This window comes from Trifolium pratense, linkage group LG4, assembly GCF_020283565.1.
Source record: "Trifolium pratense cultivar HEN17-A07 linkage group LG4, ARS_RC_1.1, whole genome shotgun sequence".
NCBI classification, from domain to species: Eukaryota; Viridiplantae; Streptophyta; class Magnoliopsida; order Fabales; family Fabaceae; genus Trifolium; species Trifolium pratense.
The window spans coordinates 41,350,685-41,376,551 of NC_060062.1; the positions used below are offsets into that span (position 1 = coordinate 41,350,685).

General features: G+C 33.8%; 3 protein-coding genes across 13 annotated transcripts; 1 reads left to right on the plus strand and 2 right to left on the minus strand.

Annotated features, from left to right (window-relative positions):
- Nucleotides 1-1,653: 1,653 nt before the first annotated feature.
- Nucleotides 1,654-4,244, plus strand: LOC123919637 (WD repeat-containing protein 76). Its single transcript, XM_045971598.1, has 5 exons — nt 1,654-1,809; nt 1,920-2,484; nt 2,812-3,218; nt 3,455-3,553; nt 3,802-4,244. Exons 1-5 carry the CDS (start codon nt 1,688-1,690, stop codon nt 4,013-4,015), a joined length of 1,407 nt encoding a protein of 468 aa, XP_045827554.1. The 5' UTR covers nt 1,654-1,687; the 3' UTR covers nt 4,016-4,244.
- Nucleotides 4,245-6,231: 1,987 nt separating this feature from the next.
- On the minus strand, nt 6,232-12,148 carry LOC123919638 (DNA replication licensing factor MCM5). Its single transcript, XM_045971600.1, has 18 exons — nt 11,658-12,148; nt 11,430-11,573; nt 11,054-11,233; nt 10,844-10,942; nt 10,621-10,757; nt 10,428-10,533; nt 9,975-10,109; nt 9,803-9,880; nt 9,461-9,565; nt 9,229-9,320; nt 9,006-9,138; nt 8,805-8,900; nt 8,390-8,487; nt 8,215-8,305; nt 7,920-8,029; nt 7,170-7,299; nt 6,993-7,094; nt 6,232-6,544 (listed from the first exon to the last, which is right to left on the minus strand). Exons 1-18 carry the CDS (start codon nt 11,934-11,936, stop codon nt 6,461-6,463), a joined length of 2,199 nt encoding a protein of 732 aa, XP_045827556.1. The 5' UTR covers nt 11,937-12,148; the 3' UTR covers nt 6,232-6,460.
- Nucleotides 12,149-13,029: 881 nt separating this feature from the next.
- Nucleotides 13,030-25,867, minus strand: LOC123919639 (dicer-like protein 4). Of its 11 annotated transcripts, none has more exons than XM_045971605.1 (26): nt 25,660-25,845; nt 25,423-25,556; nt 24,834-25,011; nt 24,412-24,522; nt 24,032-24,172; nt 23,824-23,896; nt 23,424-23,488; nt 23,021-23,149; nt 22,808-22,936; nt 22,082-22,220; nt 21,833-21,929; nt 21,427-21,619; nt 20,809-20,969; nt 20,524-20,730; nt 20,146-20,408; nt 19,295-19,569; nt 18,585-19,030; nt 17,462-17,562; nt 16,817-17,025; nt 16,492-16,701; nt 15,502-15,969; nt 15,108-15,380; nt 14,332-14,661; nt 13,813-14,122; nt 13,618-13,717; nt 13,030-13,532 (listed from the first exon to the last, which is right to left on the minus strand). In XM_045971605.1, the coding sequence occupies exons 2-26, from the start codon at nt 25,539-25,541 to the stop codon at nt 13,343-13,345; spliced, it is 4,917 nt and encodes a 1,638-aa protein (XP_045827561.1). In that variant the 5' UTR covers nt 25,542-25,556; nt 25,660-25,845; the 3' UTR covers nt 13,030-13,342. The 11 variants fall into 11 exon arrangements, with proteins under 11 accessions (XP_045827561.1, XP_045827564.1, XP_045827563.1 ...); XM_045971608.1 differs by having other exon boundaries at nt 22,091-22,220; nt 25,660-25,806; XM_045971607.1 differs by having other exon boundaries at nt 16,817-17,022; nt 25,660-25,801.

A 25,867-nucleotide genomic window follows, 5' to 3' on the forward strand; every position in this document is an offset into this window, starting at 1 on the left:
TTTATTCATTTAGTGGTGAGACTGAGAAAACAAAGGCATGTGAACACAATACTAAGCCACGATGCAAATTGTGAAGAAACATCCAAGAAGTCCCGATGCAATTTTCAACAATTGATGCAAGTAGGAGCTATATTTTGAATCACAATTTTTTTTTAACAACAAATATTATTATTGATAAAAACTAGATCTCTACACAAGATGAACGGAGACCGGTAAAAGAAGAGCTACAAAACAAAAGTGTCGTATATAAACGGAACACCAATGAAAATATCAAAATAGACACCACCTAATAAATGTTCACTTCTAATCTCATTCTTAGAAGGACACTGCAGCTTCCGGAGAATACATCAACTCGACCCAAAAAGACGCCACTAAACACTAACTCCCGATCTCGAATAAAAAATGATCGGCCCATCAGAATTCAAAAAACAGCTCCATTATTATTGAGTTTTATTGTCTCTTTTTCTCCGTCTCCATTGTTGAACAAGAACAAAGAGTTTGATCGGGCGATTCTTTAATCATTAGGATTTAGGATGTGGTAGATAGAGTGATGAACTAACTTTGCTCCGTTGCCTCGATTTTTTTTATGATAGAGTGATATTGTGGTAATTGTAATATCAGTGACAGTTTGTTCATCTATGAAAAATATTGAACTAACTTGTTGGGATGATATTTCTCATTTTATTAGTAGAATTTTCTAATATATGCGTCTTACAAAACATAAAAGTAGAAACAAAAATTATTACTATTAAAGCTCATTATAGATTTTTAAAATACATTAAAGAAGATTTGACATGAGTTAAAATTTGCAAACTATAATTCATAGGATTAACACATTATATATATATATATGTAGATTGAGGTAAAAGTACTTGTGAGTTGTGATAATATGCTTGAAAACTATTATCCTATCATTTTGAAATGGATGTAGTAGTAATATGAATTCATACTACAAACTTGCAGTTATTTTAGACATCATTAATAAATATTTTAGTCTAATCACTATCAATGACAAATATGTATATTGTGTTATTTGTTTATAATTTGTCATTTTTTTTTTATGTATCAATGTCAATCATCTATCCTATCCATGAGTATAAACTTGTTGAAATTTTTTATAGGGCTAAAAACGAAGTTTGAGATATATTTATAAGGACCAAAAACACTAAATTTGAGATATTTATAAGAATCTTCGCCAATCATTTATTTCTCACTTTCATCTCTTAAATGTATGTAAACCTAATTCAAAAACTTAATTTTCATGAAGAATCTTGATGGAAAGTTTAAGAGGGATTAACGAAATTGTTGAATTTGGAGGAAGATTTTAATTGAAGTGAGAGAAAAGTAAATGTTTTGAAAATTAGAGATGAAGATTCAAAGCAACATAATGGAGATGATGAAGATCTTCAATTTTTTTTTAATTTCTTTATTTTTTAAATAAAAAAGATTTTAAATAATAAAATTATCTGGCGTGGCAAATCATATATGTTACAAATAAAAAAATAAAAGATCAAAGTGTTATCGATAAATAAGATATTTGGCGCATTTTTGCCAAAAAAATATAAGACTCTGTTTGCCGCCCAGTGAGTTTTGATCTCCCGCGCAAACCACTTTCCATAATAAATAAATAAATAAATCCGTAAATCAAAAACCAAATCCCTAACTTCCTCTTTTCTTTTGTTCTTCAATGGCGCCTCCAAAACTAACTGATTATGAACGCAAACGACTCGAAAACATTCGCCGCAACAATGAAATGATGGCCGCTCTCAAAGTCCAATCCAAAGCCTCTCAACTTTCCAACATTACCAAGTATTTTTTCTCTGAACTCTTTTTTTTTTTTTTTTTTTTATCTTTTTATAACTTTTTTAGTACCAAATGATTCATTATTTACTGTAATTTGAACAATTTGCCATTCACAGGGTTGTTACCAAATCATACAATGTAAAATCGGAGAAGAAACCGAAAACCGAAACCCCAATTGTAATCAGACGCTCACTTCGAACAAGAGGTATTCCACCAGATTCCAAAGGTTTAGATTTATATGCTAATTCAGATTCCAACGCTGTTACTCACAATTCCCCCAATAAAAATGATGATTTTGTTCAAACTTTGGGTCCTATTCCCATGAAGGATGCTTATAAAGGCGTCGATGATTCTGATCGTTCTTTCATTGAATCACTTGTTCGTATATCGGACAAGGAAGTCTATGAAGAAGAACTTAATGGGCATGCAAAAAAGATGAAAATTGAGTGTTCACTTGAGTTGGAATCTTTGTCTTTGGATCCTGAAAATATAGCAAGAGTTGTTCCTGGAAGGATAACTCAAATGGGGTTTTGCCCTTCTAATGATGTTAAGATGGTAGTGGCGGGTAACAAATTTGGGGATATTGGGTTCTGGAATGTTGGACAAAATGAGATTTTTTTATACCATCCACATCAGGCTCCCATTTCTGGGATCTTGTTTCAACCACATTGCTTGTCAAAGGTGTGATTTCTCAATTCTGAAATAGTTACTTTTCCTTATTGTAGTTTTTAATTGCTAAGTTTATGTTACTACATATTTGAATTTTTTAATAAATTGAAAGAAGAGTTTAATGGATATGCACTTTTAATGATTTATTCTTCCATGTTGTATCAATAAAGTGGAGTGAAGTAGCAGAATACAATGTTGTTATTGGTTGATAGTGTAAAATTGTTTTATACTATTTGTGCATGTACCTTTTTTCTCTTTCTTAATTTAGTCAAACATGCCCTTACATTTTTTACAAGTAGCAGAGTTGTCTGATGTTGTGAGGATTGATTTTGTATGTAGATATATACAAGTTGTTATGATGGACTTGTTCGGGTGATGGATGCTGAGAAGGAAATCTTTGATATGGTATACAACAGTGATACATGTATATATGCTCTCTCGCAGCCAAAGAATGAGGCAAACTGTTTGTATTTTGCTGAGGGATCAGGGGGTTTAACTGTCTGGGATAACAGGATAGGGAAAAGTTCATCCCACTGGGATTTGCATGAAAGTAGGATTAATACAATAGATTTCAACCCTGAAAGCCCTCATATTGTAGCTACTAGTTCCTCTGATGCAACTGCATGCACCTGGGATTTGAGATGTATTGGCGGGACTAACCACACAGCCTTGAGGACATTTACTCACAAAAGGTCTGTGCAATCTGCCTATTTCTCTCCTTCTGGATGCAGCCTTGCCACTACAAGGTATGGAGGATTTATTCCGTTCTCAATATCACTAATTTACAATACTTAAAATGTGTTACAATGTCAGTGTACTTACTTGTATGGCCTATTATTTGTTGTAGTATTTACTATCTTTAGTCAGCATGTTAACTTAATTCCAAAATATATTTGATGTTGCGAATTCGTAATTATATTGAGGCGGGTTTTTGCTAATTGTGAATTTGATTAGATTGAGTTTATGTTATCTCTTGATGTAGCCTGGACAACACAATTGGTATATACAGTGGAGTTAACTTGGAGGATCAAACTTCGGTTTATCATGATAATCATACTGGAAGATGGATTTCGACTTTCAGGTGCGGTTTATGCGAAGTATACTTTTGAATGTTTAAGCTGTTATGCCTCTCTTTTGCCACTTGCTGAACTTTCCCCACCGTGCAACATATTTTGCTATCAATGTTGTAGGACTTGAATACTTCAGACTCTTTGGAGTTTGGAGCTGATTTAATGATGTTTGCATTTCAATTAAGATTTCATTCTTTTATAAGTGAAAAGGAATTTATTGATGCTAGTTGAATTTGTTATCTTGATTTTGTGATGGCAGAGCAATATGGGGCTGGGATAATTCATACCTCTTCATTGGGAATATGAAAAGAGGAGTCGACGTTGTCTCAACAGTTCAAAGGGCAACAGTAAAGACTCTACAAAGCCCACACATATCTGCAATTCCATGCAGATTTTATGCACACCCTTATGAGGTTGGAATGCTAGCAGGAGCTACAAGTGGAGGTCAGGTCTATATTTGGACATCAAGCTAAGAATTTTGTTCAACATTCACTTCTGTTGGATGCAAAAATGTGTACCATTTTAGTTGCCTATTTTCAGTCCATTTTGTGTAAAGTATGAATGTATCATCATCTATCAACTATGATTTTGTATCTGGAATTGCATAATGAACTTATAATCACAAGCGTCAATAACCTTGTCACATTGCCTATTTCATATCCTCATAGGATAAACTATATTGCAGAAATTACTAACTTTTAATTAATTAAACGTTTGCGCAGGCAAATATCCAAGCATGATTCCCTGAGGTTCATTATTACACTTGATTGACTATTTTTACACGTGCAATAGTGCCTATTTGTTTGGGTTTTGAGTTTCTTTTCTAAGCAAGGGTCTCAAATTTTTGCCATTGAACATGCTTTGAAATTCATGCTGATGGTAAAATAAACATGTTATAATTCTATTCTTCTCATAACCAATGTAGACTCTTGAGCTTGGATTACTAAGTTTCCTTACTAGTATTTATTAGTGAGTGATTTCACCCATAAGTTTTTTCAAATTTAACTCAATTAACAAAAATGAGTACGATTTTTTGTATATAATAGTAAAAGAAAAGAGGAGGGTTATATTGACTCCAAGAGTAACTCTTTTGAGTTACTCCACATCCTAACCTTTTATTTTGTTTTAATCTAATGGACCAATATTAATCATCATTACTAATCATGTGACCTCATGTTTCTTAACTATTCTCACAATATTTATGGATTCCTTTAATTACTCTATATTTACATTTCTTTTTATTCTATCAAAAGTATTATTTATTTAATTTTTAAAGTCACTAGATTTGGTCTATTGATTATGTATATGGGTAGTACGTTATAGGTCCTGGGTTCGATCCACGGTCATCATAAACCAAAAAAAGTCTTTTTTTTTTCGAAAAAAATAAATCATTATTTTCTTTTCCATTGATTATCATAAAATCATTCACCATTTCTTCTTATTTATCAACCAAAAAAACCAAAAGAAATTCATGATTGTCATACGTCCTGGTGTAAGATCAAAGTAATTTTTTTTTTTTATGCAAGAGATCAAGATCAAAGTAAATTGGAAGAGGAAAATATCCGATTTATAAAAAAAAAAATAAGAAGAAAAAAATGTGGGAAAAAACAACACCATTTCTTTCTATTTTTGTTTTTACCAATAATTAATTTTGGATTCTTGCATTAATATTTTAGGAAAAAATGAATATACATAAAGTAATAAATGGAAACCATAAATTGAAATAAATAAAATGGAATCCATAAATATTGTGAGAATAGTTAAGAAACATGAGGTCACATAATTATTAATGATGATTAATATTGGTCCATTAGATTAAAACAAAATAAAGGGTTAAGATGTGGAGTAACTCTTTTAAGTTACTCTTGGAGTCAATATAACCCTCCTCAAAAGAAAAATATTGATACTAATCTTAACATTAAAAGATTATAAATTTAAATAAGATACAATTAGAAATATAATGTTTTTTATACACAACTTATTTTCTTGATAATTAATCATTTAGCCTAACAGCCTCTAAGAAAAAGCCTAACATATATAATTCACTACTTTACTCCTTCAACCCTCAATCATTGCCCTCTCTTTTCATCCCCTTTCTTTTTTCCCTCTATTCCTCATTTTAATCGAATGTTTACATATCACTGTGACTTACGTGAATTTGCCTAAAAGTGGTAGCATACATGAATTCAAGGTCTACATTGTATACGGGAATTGAAAAAATGCGATTTCAACTAAAAAGTTCATGTGTGTAAAATTTATTATTTATTATAATTTATACATTAAACCAGTTTACATTTGTGTTAATTTTTTAAAAAACACATACATGTAAGCACAAAAAAAAAAACTAAAAATGCAAAAATTGCTCAAAAGCTCACTTACCTAGACAATGATTTCATAATCGAATATTTTGTATTTCATTCTTTAACCTTTCATCAAATTTGTTCACCTTGAATGGATGTTAAAAAGAAATGTGAAGAGTAAGATTGAGGTGAAAATGGTAAAATTAATTTGGGAGCAAGGACTATTTCAATATTATGATAAAATATCAATAAAATTTAGACGTAACCAAATATTTCAGAGGTGTAACTAGAAAAAATCAAATAGGAATAGGAATGTAACATAAGAGATGAAAAACAATGACCATAAAATAAGAATGTTAACGTTCATGTAGTTAAGATGAAATTTAAAATTGAGGTGAGATATAACTTCATATTTTACTCCAGAATAACATTGACGTTAGATTCTTTTACACCTGGTTTTAGAGTACATGACTGGTATGGTATACACAATACTTGCAAAAGCTAACATTGAACCTTACAAAGGCAAAAAGAAACTTAAAATAACTTGAACACATTCAATTGCCCTGAATTGAATCTTGGCATTTTGCATGCTACCTAACGGGTCGGAAAACTGACGTGTTAAGCTTTCCTAAATACAACACGCCTTTCTCGCTTGTACTCTACCTCTTCTCTCTGGTGCATGATTAGAAGAGCTCTTCTTACCTGCAAAATGTTGTTATATGAATGAATATGACAATAAAAATACATGTAAGCTATTGGTGAGAAGGATGTTAACAGACATTTGATTCGAGTATGAACCAAGAGTAGAGAAAAAGGAACAAGTCTAATTGCTTCAAGTTGTAACTGTTTTGAGCACTGTTAACTGTAAACGTTCATTCAATCCCAATTTGATTATCTGCAGTATTGGCACTTGCCAGATGTCGCAGTAACATTGTGATTTCAAGTTTGGTAGTTTTTTATATTTTGTGCTTGTGCTTATGACGGTGAAAACATTAGCTAAGGATTTAAAGTCCCAACACAACTATTCAACATAACCCCGTGTAAAATGTGTATCTTTTAAAAGTTAGAAAGAACCACATACATGGCATCATCAAATTCTGATTTTTAAGCTATGGCAGGCTTCTCAATTAAGTGGCTATGTAGTACTTACAATAGATTCATTCAATCCCATTCTGCCGAGGTCATCAATCAGTCTTCTTTCTGATATGTGGTTTCCAATCCCAATTCTTCTCTTTATCTGATTTTCTGCTTGCTGCTCAGCAAATAACTATCATCAGCATATGAAGCCTATATGGAAAAAGAGAGACAGTCTCATTACAAGACAAACCTGTATCTCCTGTGCCATTTCTTTTGAGAGATTTATTTGTTGGTTTATTCCCGACTTAGCTGCATCCATTGTAGACACAGTGAAAAGCCTTATGGCTTCTTGCACATTCTCCTCGGTAGCAAGATGAGATCTGGTATGAGTTAATTAACGAGATGCATTTTGTCAAAAAAAGTCATATGGACCAAGAACAAAAAAAGACACTCCAAAAAAGAAAAACAGAAGGATGATTTGAGTTAAGCAATGCATATTAAGGATTTTACACGCAATGATAGAATTATTGAACCAAAAAACATAAGCCTTTTTACAAATCATTTCTTAAATTGTCTATTACATTTATTGTTTTCTTTACAAAAATATCCTCATTTTACACAAGAAAAAGATGAACTTTTTTCTCTTGTGAAGATTGGTTTGAAAGAGTATAAAAAGTTAGACATTGAAATTAAGAGGCCAAAAATTGCAAGGGCAATTTTGGTAAACTAATGCACATTGTTGACAAATTTATTACTACAGACCAAATTGACCTTTCTGATTATCCATGAATTAGGTAAATGAATCTTATAATAAGGGATGGATGGAGTATTTATGAAAAATCTGTTACGATGGCTAGCTGTGCACTAAAAACTTCTAACACCATATCAAACTATGTGACATACTATATTCTACATCAGTACTGTGTTTTGATATTTTTATGAAATCGCACCAGGAGGTATGGACCAAAGGTACCCAGTAAAGAATAACATCAATACTTACAGTTTCATCTTTGCAAGCGCCTCACTCAACCTTACAATAGCTTCCAGCTGCCTTACAGTAATTGGTATTGCAGCAGCTTCTCCAGTTTCATTTGCTTGCAGCCTCATATCCTATAATCATCATATTCATTTTATTAAATCAGCATTTAGAGGAGAAATATAATCATAAATGACATCCAACAAAACAAAAGCAGAACTGATGGTCTCCAACATCATAATCAACTACTAATAACCATATTGAAGCTAGAGGCTAACATTGCATTTCTACATTAATTTGATAGCATATTCATGAATACCTGTCTGATTTTCACATAATTATTTTGCAGTAATCTCGCCGCAGCTTCCGATAGACGGGGGTGGCATTCAGTTCGACAATACTGTAAATACCTATATTTACATAACATCTCAAAGCTCATTCTCGAATAATTGAAATTAATGAAAAATCTGATTAACTTCTTAGATATGGCATACCTCTTCAGCCAATTTTCTTCTTTGGAAATGGGAGTCCTATTCTCACCCCTCGTTGCACTAGCTGATGAATGAACCTTTATGATATGACTAGCTATTATCTGTAAACAAAATAAGTCAACTACTGATTTGAAAACTATTGAAAACCATTGAATGTGTAAAATATATTTCTTCATGGTCTTGCAAAACTAGACCATAAATGCCAGACACACAAATCAAGAGGTGACATACATTTTGCTAAATATTAACTAGATAGTTGTTTCAAAAAAGTTACTTTAGATAATTTGCATTATCAAATGTTAACTTCACAAAACAACAAAATTGACATAGCATTTCCACCCAGGACAAGCTGCATTCAAAGGAAACAAAAGTATCACATCATGAGATGAGAACAGAGCACAAAACAGTTGGAAGTTACCTTATCTTGTTCGTACATTCTGATGTCTTTCACTATGAAGATTAAATCAAACCTAGAAAGAATAGTTGTCTGTAAATCGATGTTGTCCTGTGCAGTCTGGAGGAAACATTTATGAATCTTGTTAGTCTCTTGTAATGATGATGATATCCATTTCAAGAAACCAAAAAATAAAAAATAAAAAGGGGTTATATAGCGGTTGACCTTAAGGTCATCATAACGCCCTGATGGAGGGTTGGCAGCAGCTAGAACAGAAGTCCTTGAATTAAGAACGGTTGTTATTCCTGCTTTGGCTATGGATATAGTTTGCTGTTCCATGGCTTCATGAATGGCAACCCTACCATAACAGATACAGTGAATAAGTTCAACAAAAAAACAATGATTAATTGCCAAAAAGAAACAACAAATGGTTTACAACTTAACATACCTATCTTCTGGTCTCATCTTGTCAAACTCATCAATGCAGACAACACCCCCATCTGCCAAGACCATGGCTCCTCCTTCAAGATAAAACTCACGCTGAAATGCACAGAATAACAATCAGAGACGTCTCAATCAAGATACGTGAAGGACAAGTTTATGGTCATATCTCAACTATGAAGTAGTGATGACAGACATTTAATATCTAGTACAAACAATGCATGAAGTAAAGGACTTACAGTACTGCTATCTTGGATTACAGAGGCTGTGAGGCCAGCAGCTGATGAGCCTTTTCCAGAAGTATAAACAGCAATAGGAGCGGTCTTTTCAACAAACTTGAGAAACTGTAAAATACAACTGTCACATAATGTAGGGAAATGCAAGCTACGTTGTAAAAATAGGAAGAGCGGAAATGATTTACCATTTCATGTTAAAATCTAAAGTTAAGTATATATAGTGGAAAAACAATTACATTTTGGATACCACAAATGGCCTTCATTGTGGCCTTCATTTTTAATAACTTAACTTAACTGTCACAGTAACTGAGAACTAGTCTAAAGGAAAAAATGCAAAAAAATAACCTGTGACTTTGCTGTAGATGGATCCCCAAGAAGTAGCACATTGATATCACCTCTTAATCTCACCCCATCTGGCAAATGCTGCTTGCAAGGAAATTGACCAAGTGATCAGCAGCCATACATGAAATTTGTTATTTCCAACAAAATAGACGGGGAGTCAAAGACAGCAGTATACCTTTCTTGACCCTCCAAATAGAAGACAGGCCACAGCCTTTTTGACATCCTCATGCCCAAATATAGATGGAGCAATCTTGGAGCATATATTTTTATATGCAGCAGGCTCAGCTGCAAATTTTTTGAACTCTTCAATCTGCAAAAGATACCGTTATTTGTACCAGCAACATCTACAGATGAGGATTATCTAACAGTAGGAATGAAATTTCAGTCAAGGTTTTTTAAATGTAGAAGACCATATACTACTCAAAGAACAACTGAGAAATCATAGCTGGAGTCTAGTAATGCAGGGTAATGGCAAAACTGATAACCTGATAGAGTTAGTTTAAAAAATTAGTTTCACAGGATCCACAAACACTTTTAACATTCATTCAGCTACAATGTGATATTAAAGGAGGCAACCAACAAGGTATAAAGCACAGAAGTAGTCTATTTATAGTTGGTCAACACTAACTTCTTCTGTTGTAAATGCAGTGGGACCTCGAGACTTGGCTTCATTTGCATCTTCTATTCCTACAACCCTAACATAAGGCTGTCTAACTGCAACTGCTCCTTTGTTACTGCATAAAATACAAAGAATGTGAATATGTTGATTGATTGGACAATACAGAAATATAAAGATGCTAAAAATAGATGATTAATCTCACGATGTATTGGAGTTGGAAGCCTGAAAAATACTATATATTCCAATGATTGTTAATCTTGAGCCAGGAACTACTGTCTGAACAAGATGTCGATCAACAGAAAGGAGCAGGTTTCTAGGAAGCTCTCCAGTTGGAACATCCTTCAATAGCCCAAATAAAAATGTCATATATGATTATCATTCAAATAGTCTTTAAAGCTTTTATTATATCAAATTTATATTACTACCTCCGGATTTTCTTGCAGCTTCAAGGTTTGTTGATCAACATACTTGCTCTTGTCAGGAACAATAAGCCACGGATCTATTGGACAAGGTTCTTCTCCAGGCTACAAAAAAAAAAAAAAAACCCTTTATCATGTAAGAGATATCCTCAAATGCAAAATAAAGAAAAATAGAGTACCCAGTACAAAATAATCATAAGAAAGCACAAACTAAACCTGAGGAACATGATCACATGAACGAGGAACAACTGCTCCCCCAAGTCCTGGCCGACACGGAACTTGCTTCCCTTTCTTACAATTCTTACATATCAAGGTCACATATGTTGCCTTTGCCTTAGTCCTCGATGCAGCAATAGTTATCCCAGCAATTTTAACAAGCTTCGATATGTATTGAGCCTGTGAAAATGATACAAAAAATCAACTTTCTGTAACCTAATATGACTAAATTCTCAAAATTCAATAAGAATCAAATTTTCCTATAACAACTAGCAAATGTCTCAATTGGAACCCTAACTTACTAACCATCTTCATAAACATAAAATTCAAAACCCTAATTAATAACTAAACACTCAATTAAGCCAAATCAACTAACCCCAAGCGATCTCATCGAAACAGAATCCTCCTTAGAAGTAAGTAGAATCTGTACATCACCAGGAGCAGCATCTTCCATAGCACCAGTATCTCCGGCCACCTTAGTCTTCAAATTCACCAAAACCTGCGCTGCGGCAGTTTCAAACTACACAACAAACCAAAAACCCAAATCAACACAAAAATCAAGTTCAACAAACATTTCAAAAGAGATAAATAGAAAATGAAGTACCAGCGGAAGGATATCGGCGGGAGAAGATCGGAGTTTAGAAGGAAGATCAGGATCAAACGAATCGAGATCTTCCATATCAACAGTAAGGAACTTAGGATTATGAAGAAGACTCTCTCTGTAAGGGAAGACATTGTTACCGGTCTCGAAGTTTCGGATGAATTCTTTGAACTTTTGGAGGATAGTGTGATTGGAAGCGGTGGCTTCACCTTCGCCACGGCCGTCGTCCCATGAGTGAGCTTGATCGCTGTAGTATACGCCACCTTCGTCCCAACCTGACATCTTCGAGATCTATGAGAAGGGATGCGGTTTCGGTTTGTGTTAGGGTTTCGGTTTTTTTTTTCTTCTGTAAATTTGGGATGAAATGGGAAATAAGAAGATGAAGGTGTTTTGGCGGGAATTTATGGCGGGAAAAGTGTGGCGGGGGCGCGTGAGATAGGGATGTTGTGGCGCGTGACGTACGATAGTGATACTGATACCCCTTTCAATCTTTCATTCGAATTAATTAATTGAAGCTCTATATAAAAATAAAGGAAGAAATTTCGTTTTTTATTTTAATAAAAATAAAATATACTGTATTTTTCAAGTTATTTATCATAAAACTTCTTTGGTAGGAATAAATAAAAGTAATGATAATTGTGGTTGATATAGATGTTAAATTTTCCGCTCACATCTGTTGTGACTTACTTTAAATGTCTCATCAGCATAAGGCGTGCCGGAAGATACTACAAGAGTTTACTTAAAAGGAAAGTGTGTGAAAAAGTAACCGTATATACATTTTCATATTTTTTTGTAGATGCATTAATTGTTACCCGAGTCATATAGTTTAGTGAGAAGTGCTACAACATTATCTTTTTAATACTCTCTAACGTACACTCAATAATTAATCAGGGGTCTAACCATTTTATGCGAAACTTATTTCTAAATTGAGTGATCTTAAAAATAAATTAAAAATTGAGACCCATATTGGTCCAACCAAAAGTGAGTGTAATAGTATTAGTAAGTGTTGAAAAAAAATGTTGTCAGAACTCTTATTTATGTTCTTTAAAAAGAAGTCATATAAAATAAAATTAAGTAGTTAAAAATAAATTATCAATTTAATTATGAACTATCAATATTTCTATAGTTTCCATAGTTTAAAGAACAAATGGATGATTTATTCACAAAATCTTTTCAAAAATGTTTAAACAATCATGGTTGGCTTGTTGAGGACATTAGCATTCACCATGAATTCCATTATGACATTTAAAGATAAGTTAAATTCAAAATGTAACAATTTAAAAAAAAAATAAAAGAGAATGCACTTTGAAGATTAATTTTCAAAATAAACTTAGATGTATACAAAAAATTAATTTCCAGAACCGTTTTGGTAAAGTATCATAATAAGTTGCAAAAATAACACAACCACCAAGCTAATGGCTACACTATGTCATTTTTCACAGTTAACTAATATTTAAACATTGCTGACAAATATTTTAGAAATATCCAATAAATCCCAAAAAATTGAGGACCCTTTATTGTTGAGGTTCATGATGCCCTTACATAGTAGTGCAGATACAGATAGAAACAACTTATGACACTACAAAATTATTATACAACATATTTCCATTAGGGTGGCCTTCTATGTTATAAACTATACCAACCTCTTAGTCAAATAAGGATTTACCTAAACTGAATTTTGTTTCCGATTATATAGCTGTTGGGAGCTTGTTAATATTATCACTAGAATTATGCAGGTAACCTTCCTGTCGCAGGTACCAAAATGCAGCCTCAGCTGCACTATCTGCTGCATCTTTCTTCTTTGGTAGAGGTTCACCAATAAACTCGAAAACCATACCTGGTGCCTCTTCTATCTCCATTGTTGCCTTGCAAGTGAAGCTGAAATGAAGTGAATGTAAGATAGTGAATACAAAGCAACTCTAAATGTTTGTTATGTTTCACAATATGATTACGAGAGACTCACAACTTAAGGTGGGCTGGTCCCTCTTCCTTGCAGCATTCAAATGAAGGAGATTTCCAGCAATAAGCAGCACATAATTCATACAATCGCGATCTTGCATTTCCTTTATAATGTGAAACAACAGTTAGAATCAATAGAACAGAGGTGCCGACTCCAATATTTGGCACAACAAAACTACTAGAATTTTTTTTATATTACCTGTCTTTGATGAATCAATGCCAAAATCACGATTTCGACTGGTTTCACTAAGCTTTTCCTTAGGAGAAGATTGAAAACGTTGGGCGACAGATTTCACACACGAGGACGATGCATCAGATACCTCCCGGATACGGAAGATTTCTGGATAAGAATTGTTGCATAGATCTCCATTAACCATTTCTTGTCCGATGGTGGTCGTATCTGTTACATCAATGGGGGTTTCATCATAGCCAATCAGTTTCGGTTCCGTCTTAAATGTTGATTTCAGAACGTCTTCCAAAGTTTTTGACTTCAATTTCAAGCCTTGAGCCTGCACGTCCACAGCCATTGATACTCAAATCATATAATTAAATACAAGCAATATAGCTCCTGAAGTTGTAGCTAAGAAAGGTAAAATGCATCTCTCTAAATGATTGATATAAAAATAGCAATAATTCCATTATACAAGGAAGAAAAATGCAATGTTGGTGTTGAAAAAATAAGGATAGAAATATGAGATAACTAAGCATACTTATTTACCTTCAACTTTGAAAATAGTAGCTGTGAAGCAATTCTAGAAGCTTCTTTTTTATTTTGGCCGGTGATACAAACTTTTTCACATACACTGTCCCCAATCACTTTGACTTCAACAGAAAACTTTTTACCTGCTTTTGATTCCAGAAGCTGCAATTCCAAATTATTAAATTGGCAAAGTTCTTGCAAATCTCTAACAGGACTAAGCTGCAAACTTGATGAGAATTTCATGATTGGGTCCAAGAATGAAGTCATGATCTTCCAAACTTCGTTCAAATCAAATCCCGAATCAAGAAGAATGGCACCAACACAAGATTCTACCAAATCACCTAGGGCCTGAAACAACATAATGTCAAATTAAGAACTCATAACTTTTATGAAAAATTGCTAAGCAATATAATTTTGAGCTTCTATAAGTGGACATTAAAAGGACTTCCTATAAAAGATACACATTTCCATAACACACGCCGTAGTGCAAAAACTGCAATATAAATTTCTTATATTCTATTTATTTGCTCTTATGGATTCAGCGAATAATATAAGAATATAACCTCCTGTGCACAAGCATCACCTCGCATCAGAGCATAGGTGACAATAACAAATGATAGATAGAAACTCACATATTTGAAATGATGTTATTGTGACTGCAAGTAGGCAGTAGCATAATTCCCAGTTACATTATACTTTCATCTCACACAGGAAAACACATTTGAAAAATAATGAATAACAGTAAATGCATCTTGGAGCTGCAATTTTTTTTAAAAAAATGTCAAAATATCTACCTTGGGACTTTTTGGCCCTCCATCATTGCCACTGTCTGATACAGGTCTTCTGATGTAATCCACATACCTTTTTACTGCCTTGCTCAGGTCTCTTGAATCACTCAGAAGATATTCATCAAAACAGCGTTCCACGGCCACACAGGCGAATGCCTTATTATTGACAGACAAAGCTCTAAGATCTGTCAGCTGGCCGGGCTTTAGCTTGGGATATGCTGAATATAGATATGACGTAATCAGAAAATCTAAGACAGCATCCCCGAGAAACTCCAATCTCTGCAAAGATTTATCAGGTTTTAAAAACTATAAGATCAAAATGTACCACTAGAATCCTCAGAGCTATAAAGTAAATCTTATCCGGAGTCAGAACTTTGGGAGTGAAAAGAAAAGTGCTTACCTGATAACATCCTCCTCCATGCTTATTATAAGAAGGATGTACAAATGCCTGGAGAAGAAGACCCTTATGAACAAAGTGATGTCCTAACTTGCCTTCAAGAGAAGGAATGTCTACTTCGGCAGCAAGAGGAAAATAGCCAACACTTGCGGTGCAAATATTAACAAGTTGTGAAGCTTCAAAATTTACTTCTATGCCAATCCATGCAAGGAAGGCAATTGCAGCTTTAAAGCCACTGTCAACTATGAATGCCCCCACCAGAGCTTCAACCACATCAGCAATTGTTTTCCTATGCAACCAATGGTGATTTTTATTACATCGGATTCCAGTTGCACTTGCACTACTTTTGTCCTCAACAGAATTTAAACATAAGTGTATGCTGTCTTCATTTTCCTTGGTACAAACTGTAGGGCAAGGACGGCCTAATGCATAGAACCGTGATGGATCAAATGCCTGATCACGTATATAGACCTGAAAGAAGCAGCAAGGAGATAAAGATAAATGACTCAAGTCATAAAATAAAAATATTCATTTTAAAACTTGACAATTGACCTCGAGATAGAAAGAAATTATATAGGCTATAAGTTATTGGCTTTACTAACTAACTTCTTGTTCAATTAATTTCTATATCGAAGTCAGGGGTAGTTCAGTAGTTTCAATCTTTGCTTAAAAATTTTATTTAGGTTCCGGTTATGATATTCAATTTTTACTTGCTCATACCTAGAAGTCTCGTAGAGACACCGGTAACGGTCTTAGGCTTTCTTTCAATTTCAATTGAAAATAAGTTTTAGGAGAGACACCACAGTACACAGTCCTATTTCTATCTATCTCTGAATATGGCAATGTTGGTTTAGGAATTAATGAAGGATTCAAATCCCTAAATTGAAACCTTCACATTAGTTCACATGTATATCATATAAATCCAACAGAAAATAAAAAAACTAATAATACTTTCTTATTTAGGTAAAAAGAAATGTGAAAGTATAGCTTTACCTGCAAATTGCGCCTAATAGCCAACTTAAGCAAATTGGAATTATTTACAACATTGGATCGCTTGCTGGTAAGGTCTCCTTCATGAAAGCTGTCATGCAAGAGAAAAAAATGACGTGTAACAGCAAATTTAAGGAAAGCGTCGCCAAGCACTTCAAGTCTTTCAAGGGAAAAGCGCTCCTGACACTTCTCGGTGGTGAGAGCTTCTAGAAACTGGTAATTAATCATAATTGTTAGTAGCTCTAAACTACAACAATAATAATCTGTACAATAAGCACTGCAATGGTTTGATGAAAAGGAATAACATGTGCATTTGCTAAGGCCTTACTCTATGGGCACTAATTTTAGTTGCCTCTGGGAAGGAGGAAGATAGTTGGTGCTTCAGTTCAATGGCAACCAGCAAGTTTCCAAGACGGTGCATAATTGAAGGTAGCAAAGATATGGAACTCCCAATATCCTTCGAAAAGCCTACTATTTTCAGTTCGCATAGCTCGGGAGGTAAATAAATTAAGTATTCCTTTAGCTCATCAGGTTCTTCTGTCATTGAGAAATTAAAATCTAGAGTCATTTAGAGAAGAATCTGAATACAAGATAAATCCAAAAACCAGATATGCCGGTCAATGCAGAAATTTAAAGAAATACACATGCATCGGTAGACTATCATTAATATTTATGGTATATCATGTATGTTACAAGCAACCTAATTTAGGATTGTGTATCTGTATATCATTGTAGTTAGTATTAACACTAAAGCATTTTGACTGCGTGTGAACTGTTTCAGACACCCAATTATATCCCTGTTGTTTGATTTTTCAAGTTGGCAATGGCATCAGATAGGTTTCGACCTATCCCTCCCCCCAAAAAAAAACAACATAAATGTGCTGCATGTACTGCACTACTAATCGGCAAATCCTTTTAATTGCTTAGACAGACAAGATTGAACACCAAATAAACAGTATATTCAACACAGTACCAGCATCCTCATTCTTTCGATTGTGTAGCAGGTTGTGCAAATTGAAAAGTTGTTTTGCATGCAGAAGTGGTTGTTCAGGGCGTTTGAGATTAATGGAAAACCTGACATCCAAGCATGCAAGATTTGTTTTGTCAAAGATCAGTACAAATATTGATATTCCAAATTACATATACAAAATCTCTGATATCTGATCCTATGAGGTAATCACGAAGTTTTAAATAACTTTCATAAACCTAAATGTTTTCATCAATAAAAAGAATTGGAGATGGAAGACCAAAAGTGAAATAAGGATGAATCAATAATAATAATAATAATAATAATAATAATAATAATAATAATAATAATAATAATAATAATAATAATAATAATAATAATAATAATAATAATAATAATAATATTATTATTATTATTATTATTATTATTATTATTATTACTAGCGGGCCAGGCAGGCGCGTTCCGCGTCTGCCTGTGTCTAACTTATGTACCAAAAAAAAAAGATACGCCTTATGTTATGGTGAGTTTCTTAATAAAAGATTTTTGTTGCTACTAAAAAAAAGCAAGGGTAATGTTGGTATTATGAAAATTCTACCCCAAAACTCATGTATTCTTTTTATATATTATAGTATAGAATAGATATAGATGAAAAAACCATAAAAAAAAAAAAGAGGAAGTTAAGGGCAATTATGGAATAATTAAAAAACCATAAAGGAAGTTAAGGGCAAAATGGACCAAAAAAAATCCAGCCCAAACTCCCTTATCCCCTTTATATATTGTTATAGAAGTATAGAATAGATATAGATGAAAAAACCATAAAAAAAAGAGGAAGTTAAGGGCAATTATGGAATAATTAAAAAACCATAAAGGAAGTTAAGGGCAAAATGGACCAAAAAAAATCCAGCCCAAACTCCCTTATCCCCTTTATATATTGTTATAGATTATATATTGTTATAGAAGTATAGAATAGATATAGATGAAAAAACCATAAAAAAAAGAGGAAGTTAAGGACAATTATGGAATAATTAAAAAACCATAAAGGAAGTTAAGGGCAAAATGGACCAAAAAAAATCCAGCCCAAACTCCCTTATCCCCTTTATATATTGTTATAGATTATACAGATACCTACTTATCATTGAAGTGGTCCACGTAGCTTGAAGTGTCTGAATCTTTACAAAGACTGAATCCATTCTTTTCATAGATAATATTTGTGACACAATAGAAGAACTTTGTATGTGGAACATACACTAAACTATTCTCAACATCTCTAACACTTCTGTAACCATTGGCAAGTTGCAGATGATTATCCAAAGGGGTAACCTTTTTATTCAAAGTATCTTCTGGATGCCTGAAAACTGGTGAACAAAGGCATCTCTTCACTGTCTCCCAATCTACTTTCATCACATCTACTTTCATCACATCATCATATTCTTTCAATATGACTGGAAGCAAAAGGTAGAAGGTCGATGTGTTTGTGCGGGATTCAGCACCCAATTCTACAAACTTAGAAACAAACTCTAATCTATCAAGAATAACTCTAAGGAACATTTCTTGAAAATTCTCTGCCATCCTAATCTGCAAGACAATAAAGCCCAAGCATTAACTTAAAATTTTCCCTTTCTGTTTTATTTTTTGGGTCTTGTTAACATGTGCCCTAAGGGCACATGTTAAGATATACCAAAATAGAAATTCAACATTTAATGATACAAGAAATTTAATGTTTCAAAAGTCAAAATGCACAAATTAGCATTTAATAATTTCTATTTTTGTTTCCTTAACATGTGCCTTAAGGGCACAAGTTAACATTCTCCTTATTTTTTATTAAAAAAAGTTATTTACCTCATCTTTGTTGAATTCTACAACTCCAAATGGCCTAAATTTTGTCAGCACAGATCTACCGTGAGCAAGATGAAGATCAAGTTCCAGTTTCTCTGCCTCCATTGGAAGAGGACTCATGATGAATAAACCAAACTTTTTATAGACCCTATCCTCCGGAGTAGGGCAAAATTTAATGTAGTAAGAATTGAGACGGACAGTTTTCTGCTCATTTTTCCATGACTGTCGAAATGCAGAAGGAACTCGCATCTCATGTAATTCTCCTCTCGAGCGGTCATCTGCATATAACGGAAAATTAATATAGCACTCACACCATAACCATATTATCACATCCCTATAACCATAAGTTATTAGTAATCAACATAACAATAGTAGTACAACTGAAAACACAAAAAATACTTCCTCAACAAGCTTAGAAGCAGATAAAGATATGAAAGAGTTTAATTTTAATCCACTGAGTGTGAAAACTTACACTATCTTCCGATCACGTGTTACCACATCATCAAAAGATTTGACGATGATAATAACTTCCGGAGAGGAAAAATATATTTCAGTGATGTGGCAACACATGAATGGATTAATTGTGCAAGTTTTCACATTGACAGTGAATCAATTGAACACTAAACTGTCTAGAGAAAAGGGCTTTTACTATAAAAATTACCGAAAAAGGAAGACGCGTAGTTTAAAAAGTCTAAACATGATCAGAATGGATTATTGGTCACTCTCCTTACACGCACAGACAAGTAAACATGCTCAACGTTTCATTTCAAAATATAATGCATACAGTACATTTCAGACAGCCTATTGAAAGATAATGAAAGCAATGACTAATCAAAGTGCAGATGAAGTTTGACCTTCACACTCATCGGAATCAGAAGAGCCCAAAACCTTCTCTGTCTCTGCATCATTTTTCCTTGGCAAAAGACAATCATTCAAAGCACCTAATTTATACAGTTCTTCAATTGCTTTCAGGCAAGCATCTCTTTTTGCAGCTTCCATAGACAAATGTGGCGTACTGACAATTTGGTGTATTGGAGCATTAGAAGGCAAAGTTATCTGGCAAACAGTTCCCCCTAAATCATCAAAGTAAAAGAAATTTGGCCGGGGATCAAAGAACCTGAAAAGATAGTTTAACAACATTTTACACATGAGATTGCATTTCATTTCCCTAAAACTTCTTAGTGGAGTATATTTTGGACCAAACAAAGGTAAAAGCTTGAATAAGCCCATACTCATCATGTGGAAGCTTTGAACAATACTGGTGAAGCAATGAGATACTATATGCAGCAGTGACTGAGGCACCAGATGAATCAACTGTGAATATTCTTTCCACAGGGATGCTGTGTGTCTCACTGGATGTTCGGTCAGCAATTTCCATATTCATTCGGAATTCATCTTTCTCAAAACCAGCAATTATGTCTAATTCCTTCTCATTGCCACTGCAATAATAAGATTCCATAAATAACCAGGACAGATTTGCATATATTCCTTTCAAAATCTCTATATTGTATAGGTACCTGTCAACCAAAAATGCATATTCTGAACGAGGCATACGTGCGCGGCCTCTTGACTGTATAAAGCTGGCAACATTTTCTGGAAGATCAAACCGTATGACAAGGCAACATGTCTGAATATCAAGTCCTTCTTCACCCACTTTTGTAGCAACCAATAGATTCAACTGTTAACAGTGTGAGCCATATAAGCATGTTAGTGCCACTTAACTCCTTGACAAGCTAGAAAATATATCACATATTAAAGCTATTAACAAAAGTATCTTTATCCATATTTAAGTGTCAATTACCACCCTAATAACATCAATTATGCTTGAAATACATGCAGTGAAAGACATTCTACATTCTATCCAATACCTAGTGTTTGAAGGTTTTGAAGAAGGAAATGAAGTGAAAGAAAATGTTGGAAAGCAGAAGGGTGCAGACTCGATATATTTATTCCCCAAACTCATACTTTTAACCCTTTATGTGCCATAAAAAGCCACTTTGTGTATATATTTATGTAATTATGGCTGTAATAAATACTAGGGTGAATATGAATTTGTGTTGTGGTTCAAACACAATTACAGCACACCCTCGACTCAAAGTCGACAAGTGAAATCCAATAATTACTCTTAGTCTTACCTCTCCAGAGCGAAACTTATCAACAATCGAATTAATGGCCTTCCGTGACATAATCTTCACTCCAGAATGGACTCCTACAAGAAAATCACTCTTCCAGTGTTTTAGAAGCTGGAGCTGCTGTAGTATGAATGACAGGGCTCTTGCAGTCACAATTCTATTCACAAAAATTATACATTTCATGTTCTGTTGCAACCTGAAATTGGAACATTAGATCAGAATGTGTGTGTGTGTGTGTGTGTATATATATATATATATATATATATATATATATATTAATTTCATAACCAAACAATAGTGAGGCAGATTTGGTTATATATATTAGACATGTGCTATATGAAAACATGTCTGAAGAAATTTGTTTAAAAAACACAATTTTATCAAATATTAAGAAAATGAGGTTGCCAACCTGAAAGTGGTCAGTATCCCAATGAGGCGTAATAGCTTTGCTGAGAAAAAAGGTTCTTTTAATCTTTCCCAGGAAGATGGATCATCAACACTGTTGCCTACAGATTTGCAAAACAAGAAATGGATTTAGTCAAAGTGGAAGCACAATTAACAGTGCGTGGATTTTGTCAAAAATTGTCATAAGCAACAACTCATAAATTATGTAACAGCAATGACACAAATAAAAGAACACCATGCAATGTTAAAATACCTGTCTTACATTTGGAATTAAATAGTTCAGCTGTCTTAGCAAGATATTTATCACATACAGACTCATCACTTGAAATTCCTTCTGCCTCAACTAATGCATGCCTCTCTGAACGATCACCGCTCAAAAGATCACGACTAGCCTTGGAGGGTGAACACAAATATTAAAGACGGAAAAGGAACAACAATCAAAACATCAGTTTCTCAATTAAAAAATATAAAGATAAACTGGCAAGCTAAAATATTCTGTAGGAAATCAAAAGAAAAACTGTGTAGTTGTGGAAACAGTTAAAGGAGGGTATGTTATGTTCTATTTTATTTGAATATCATATAAAACAAGATATATCCGTAGTCACCCCAAAATGGTGATAAGATTAAAGTTATGGCAATAAGCATATTCTGTTAGATTTCAGAAGAATCAAAATGGTGTTCACTATTACAATTTACAACCTCAATAACAAATGAGGAAGTCATGCCACAAATAAACAAAGAGCCCCAAAGCAAACAGTGAAGAAGAGAAAAGTACACAGGCTCTAAGATAGGTTTCTGCTTCACATTTGAAAATTGAAAGGTTAATTTAAACAAGTCATGCCCAATAACCAAAAAAAAGTGTACTATGTATGTCCTTTGGTGAAGACACCGTGAATGGTTTATGAATACAAAAAAAAAGTGTACATGCAGACACCGATAATAATAAAGTGTACTCTGTAATCAAATGCACAAGTTTTACCTGCAACGCTCCCCAAATGCCAAGACTCCTGAGACAGAAGACCACATTATCATGTACCCGTTTGAGAAGTTTCTTTGTGCTCAGCCGTTTCTGGTGATCTTCTATACTCCTACCAAGGGTTTCTGTGCACTGGTAACATGAAAGAAAGCAGTGATCAGGTAAACCTTGTTCATCTTATCATCTTAAGATCCATCACAGATAGCAGAAGTGTACCTGCAATTTAAACTCTTCCATTTTCCACTCCAAGCTAGTTTCCATATTTGCAGTCGAACTATAATGATATATATTAACTTTGGCAGTGGTCACAAAAGATTTCAATGCCTCATCTTTAACTGAGTATACCTACAAACAATATCCAAATCATTCGAGATGTGCCACAAAAGCACAGCATCTAGCCAGTACAACTAGGTAATTATTCACAAGAACTCTTGATCAATATATCAGTTTCACCCATTTTAACAATGGAAAGAACATTTTTCAAAAAAAACAGTGGAAAGAACATATGCTTTCTTGCACAGGAGGGCAAAAGTTTGACATGTACCGGACTTTTAAGACGGGCTACCAAAAAACCTCTCAAAGTTAAGTTATTTGACATATAATACTATGTAAACCCTACCTTAGCATCAAGGATTAGTTCAAGACTGTTGATGCTTTTTGGTAGATTTGCTTCAGTAGAAGCACCTGAAAATGATAACATGTTAAGTACAGAAAATGGAGGAGGAATTTACTTATTTACAATAAACTACAGCACTTGTAGCATTCAGGAAATGTACTTTGTCTCTAGAAATATACATGAACAAAATGAGAAAGAAAATAACGGATACACTATCAACAATGTAGGCAAACTTTGTACGGGGTAACACCCATGAAGAACTGGTAGGATAAAGGAACGACAAAACATCCACATTGTTGAATTTCAGAGATAGAGAGAAAAGAGTGAATTTCATGAATATCGAAAACAATTATGTCCAGAAAATGTCATATCAACTTTTTGAAGATAAACCTGATTACTTTACCTTTTCCTACAACGGGGGAAGCAGTCATGCCAAATATGCGGGGAACTTTTGTGGAATTACTTTTATAGAAGATCTAACAAGTTGCCAAATTAAAACATTGTCATCATGAAATTATAAAGAAACAGTCGAAATGGAAAGGTTTAATTCATAAAAATGTGTAGCATTCTCCGTTATGAATGGCTATGACATTGACAAAAGTGCAACATACCTTCATGATTTCTGCATAAGGATGGCTGCTTTTGACTTGAGCATGATGGCATTCATCAAATACCAAAAGTGCGATCATCTCCATCTTGATGAAACAATGAGATAAATTATGGAGTAATATTTGTGGGGTCATAACAAGAACCTGAAAGAGGAAAAAACAATGACATGGTGCAAACTTAGAATCAACGAACTCCATCAGATGAAAATTTAACTGAGCAGAAAGATCCCCAAAAATCTGCTGCCAATTTATTTATTGATTTAATTGCCTGAAGTGAAAGTAATTTAACTGTTGTTCACTAACTTTCTTTCAACAGCTTCTACGTCATAAAAATAATGCAGTCAACATAATTAGTTTCAATATGTTTTAACTATCATTGTCACCTCAAATTGTTCAATCTCCTCCTCCCAATATTGATGAGATTTGGAGCGCTTGTTACTCCCACAGTAAGTTCCAACTTCAAAATCAGCAGAGTCAGATATAACCTTCGCTTGCTATAGATAAATAAGAAGAGAAAAAAGCCTTCAGAAGACACGCGATGGAATGACCAAAATCCTCAAATTAGTTAAGACAAAAAATTCAAAGAGAGATTGCTAAATGCAAGAACAAATCAATTCATCAGATTTATGCATAAAATTACTATGCCTCACACAACAATTACATTACATAAGATTCATAATTCTGTCATTAATGCATCTTTTCATTCAATCATTCAATAAATTTGAGGAGAAATCAAGACCGTCCAAAACGCAAGGATTCAATCATATTGCTAATCCCCCCTCCTGTCAAATGTGCAGCAGCTCACCTGATTAACTAAAGCAACGGTTGGTGCAAGAAAGACGCATACATCCTTGTTCGGCTTCTTTATCAAATGTCTCATTTCATGCATAAGCAGCACAGCAATGTGTGTCTTCCCACATCCTGTTCCCAAATAAACAATTATATTTTCCTCCATAGCTTTCTTGCATAACGCCAATTGATACCTTCCAAAAAGACAAAAAAAAATTCATAAGATTCTTTAGAGTCTCAGAAGCCAAGCAAGGAATCAAAACCATAAGCACACCCAACAACAACATCATCACATCTTCAAAAATTGAACATTTATTTTCTTGCCTATGTAGCTAAACTCAACTGTAACATTTAGAATCATGAAAAGGAACATTTTTTCCTTAACAAAGAGTAACAATACTCAAAACCATCACAGCAAACATCACCAGTATATAAAATAAACCAAACCCACATGAACAATAACAACACAAACACAACCAATAAAACCAAACCCACATGAACAATAACAACACAAGCATAACAAATAAAACAAAACCCACATACCCAATTGAAAATAAACATAGTTGAGCAAAGAAAAAGCAAAAGGGTGTGAAAAAGTTACTTACTTTCTTGCAATTTTGGTTGGATCTTTTTTTACAGTATCATCATGGTTTTTTACTGTGGAAAGACTGAAGGAGTTTTGTTGATCAGCAACAACGGCGGTGGATGATTCTCCGTCCGGCATGGAAAGGTTTCACAGCTTAAAGGTTTGAGATTGTGAGTGAGTCTACTATGTATGTAGTACAATTTGAGGGTTCGTAGATTTTGTCCTCTTTGAACATGAAGAGAGAGAATTGACTAACCTTAATATAAGCAAGGAAACGTTGTTGTTAAGTCAGTCAGCAAAAGAAAAACAAAGAAGAGAGAGTGGAAAAGAACATGGTTGATGGTTGGTTCATTATTAGTGACAATTATAAATAGTGAGTGAGTGGCCACACAACACAGACACTGATACGCAAAGAATAAAGTGAATTGTATATTTTACGCATGATTTCACTCTATTCTTATTTT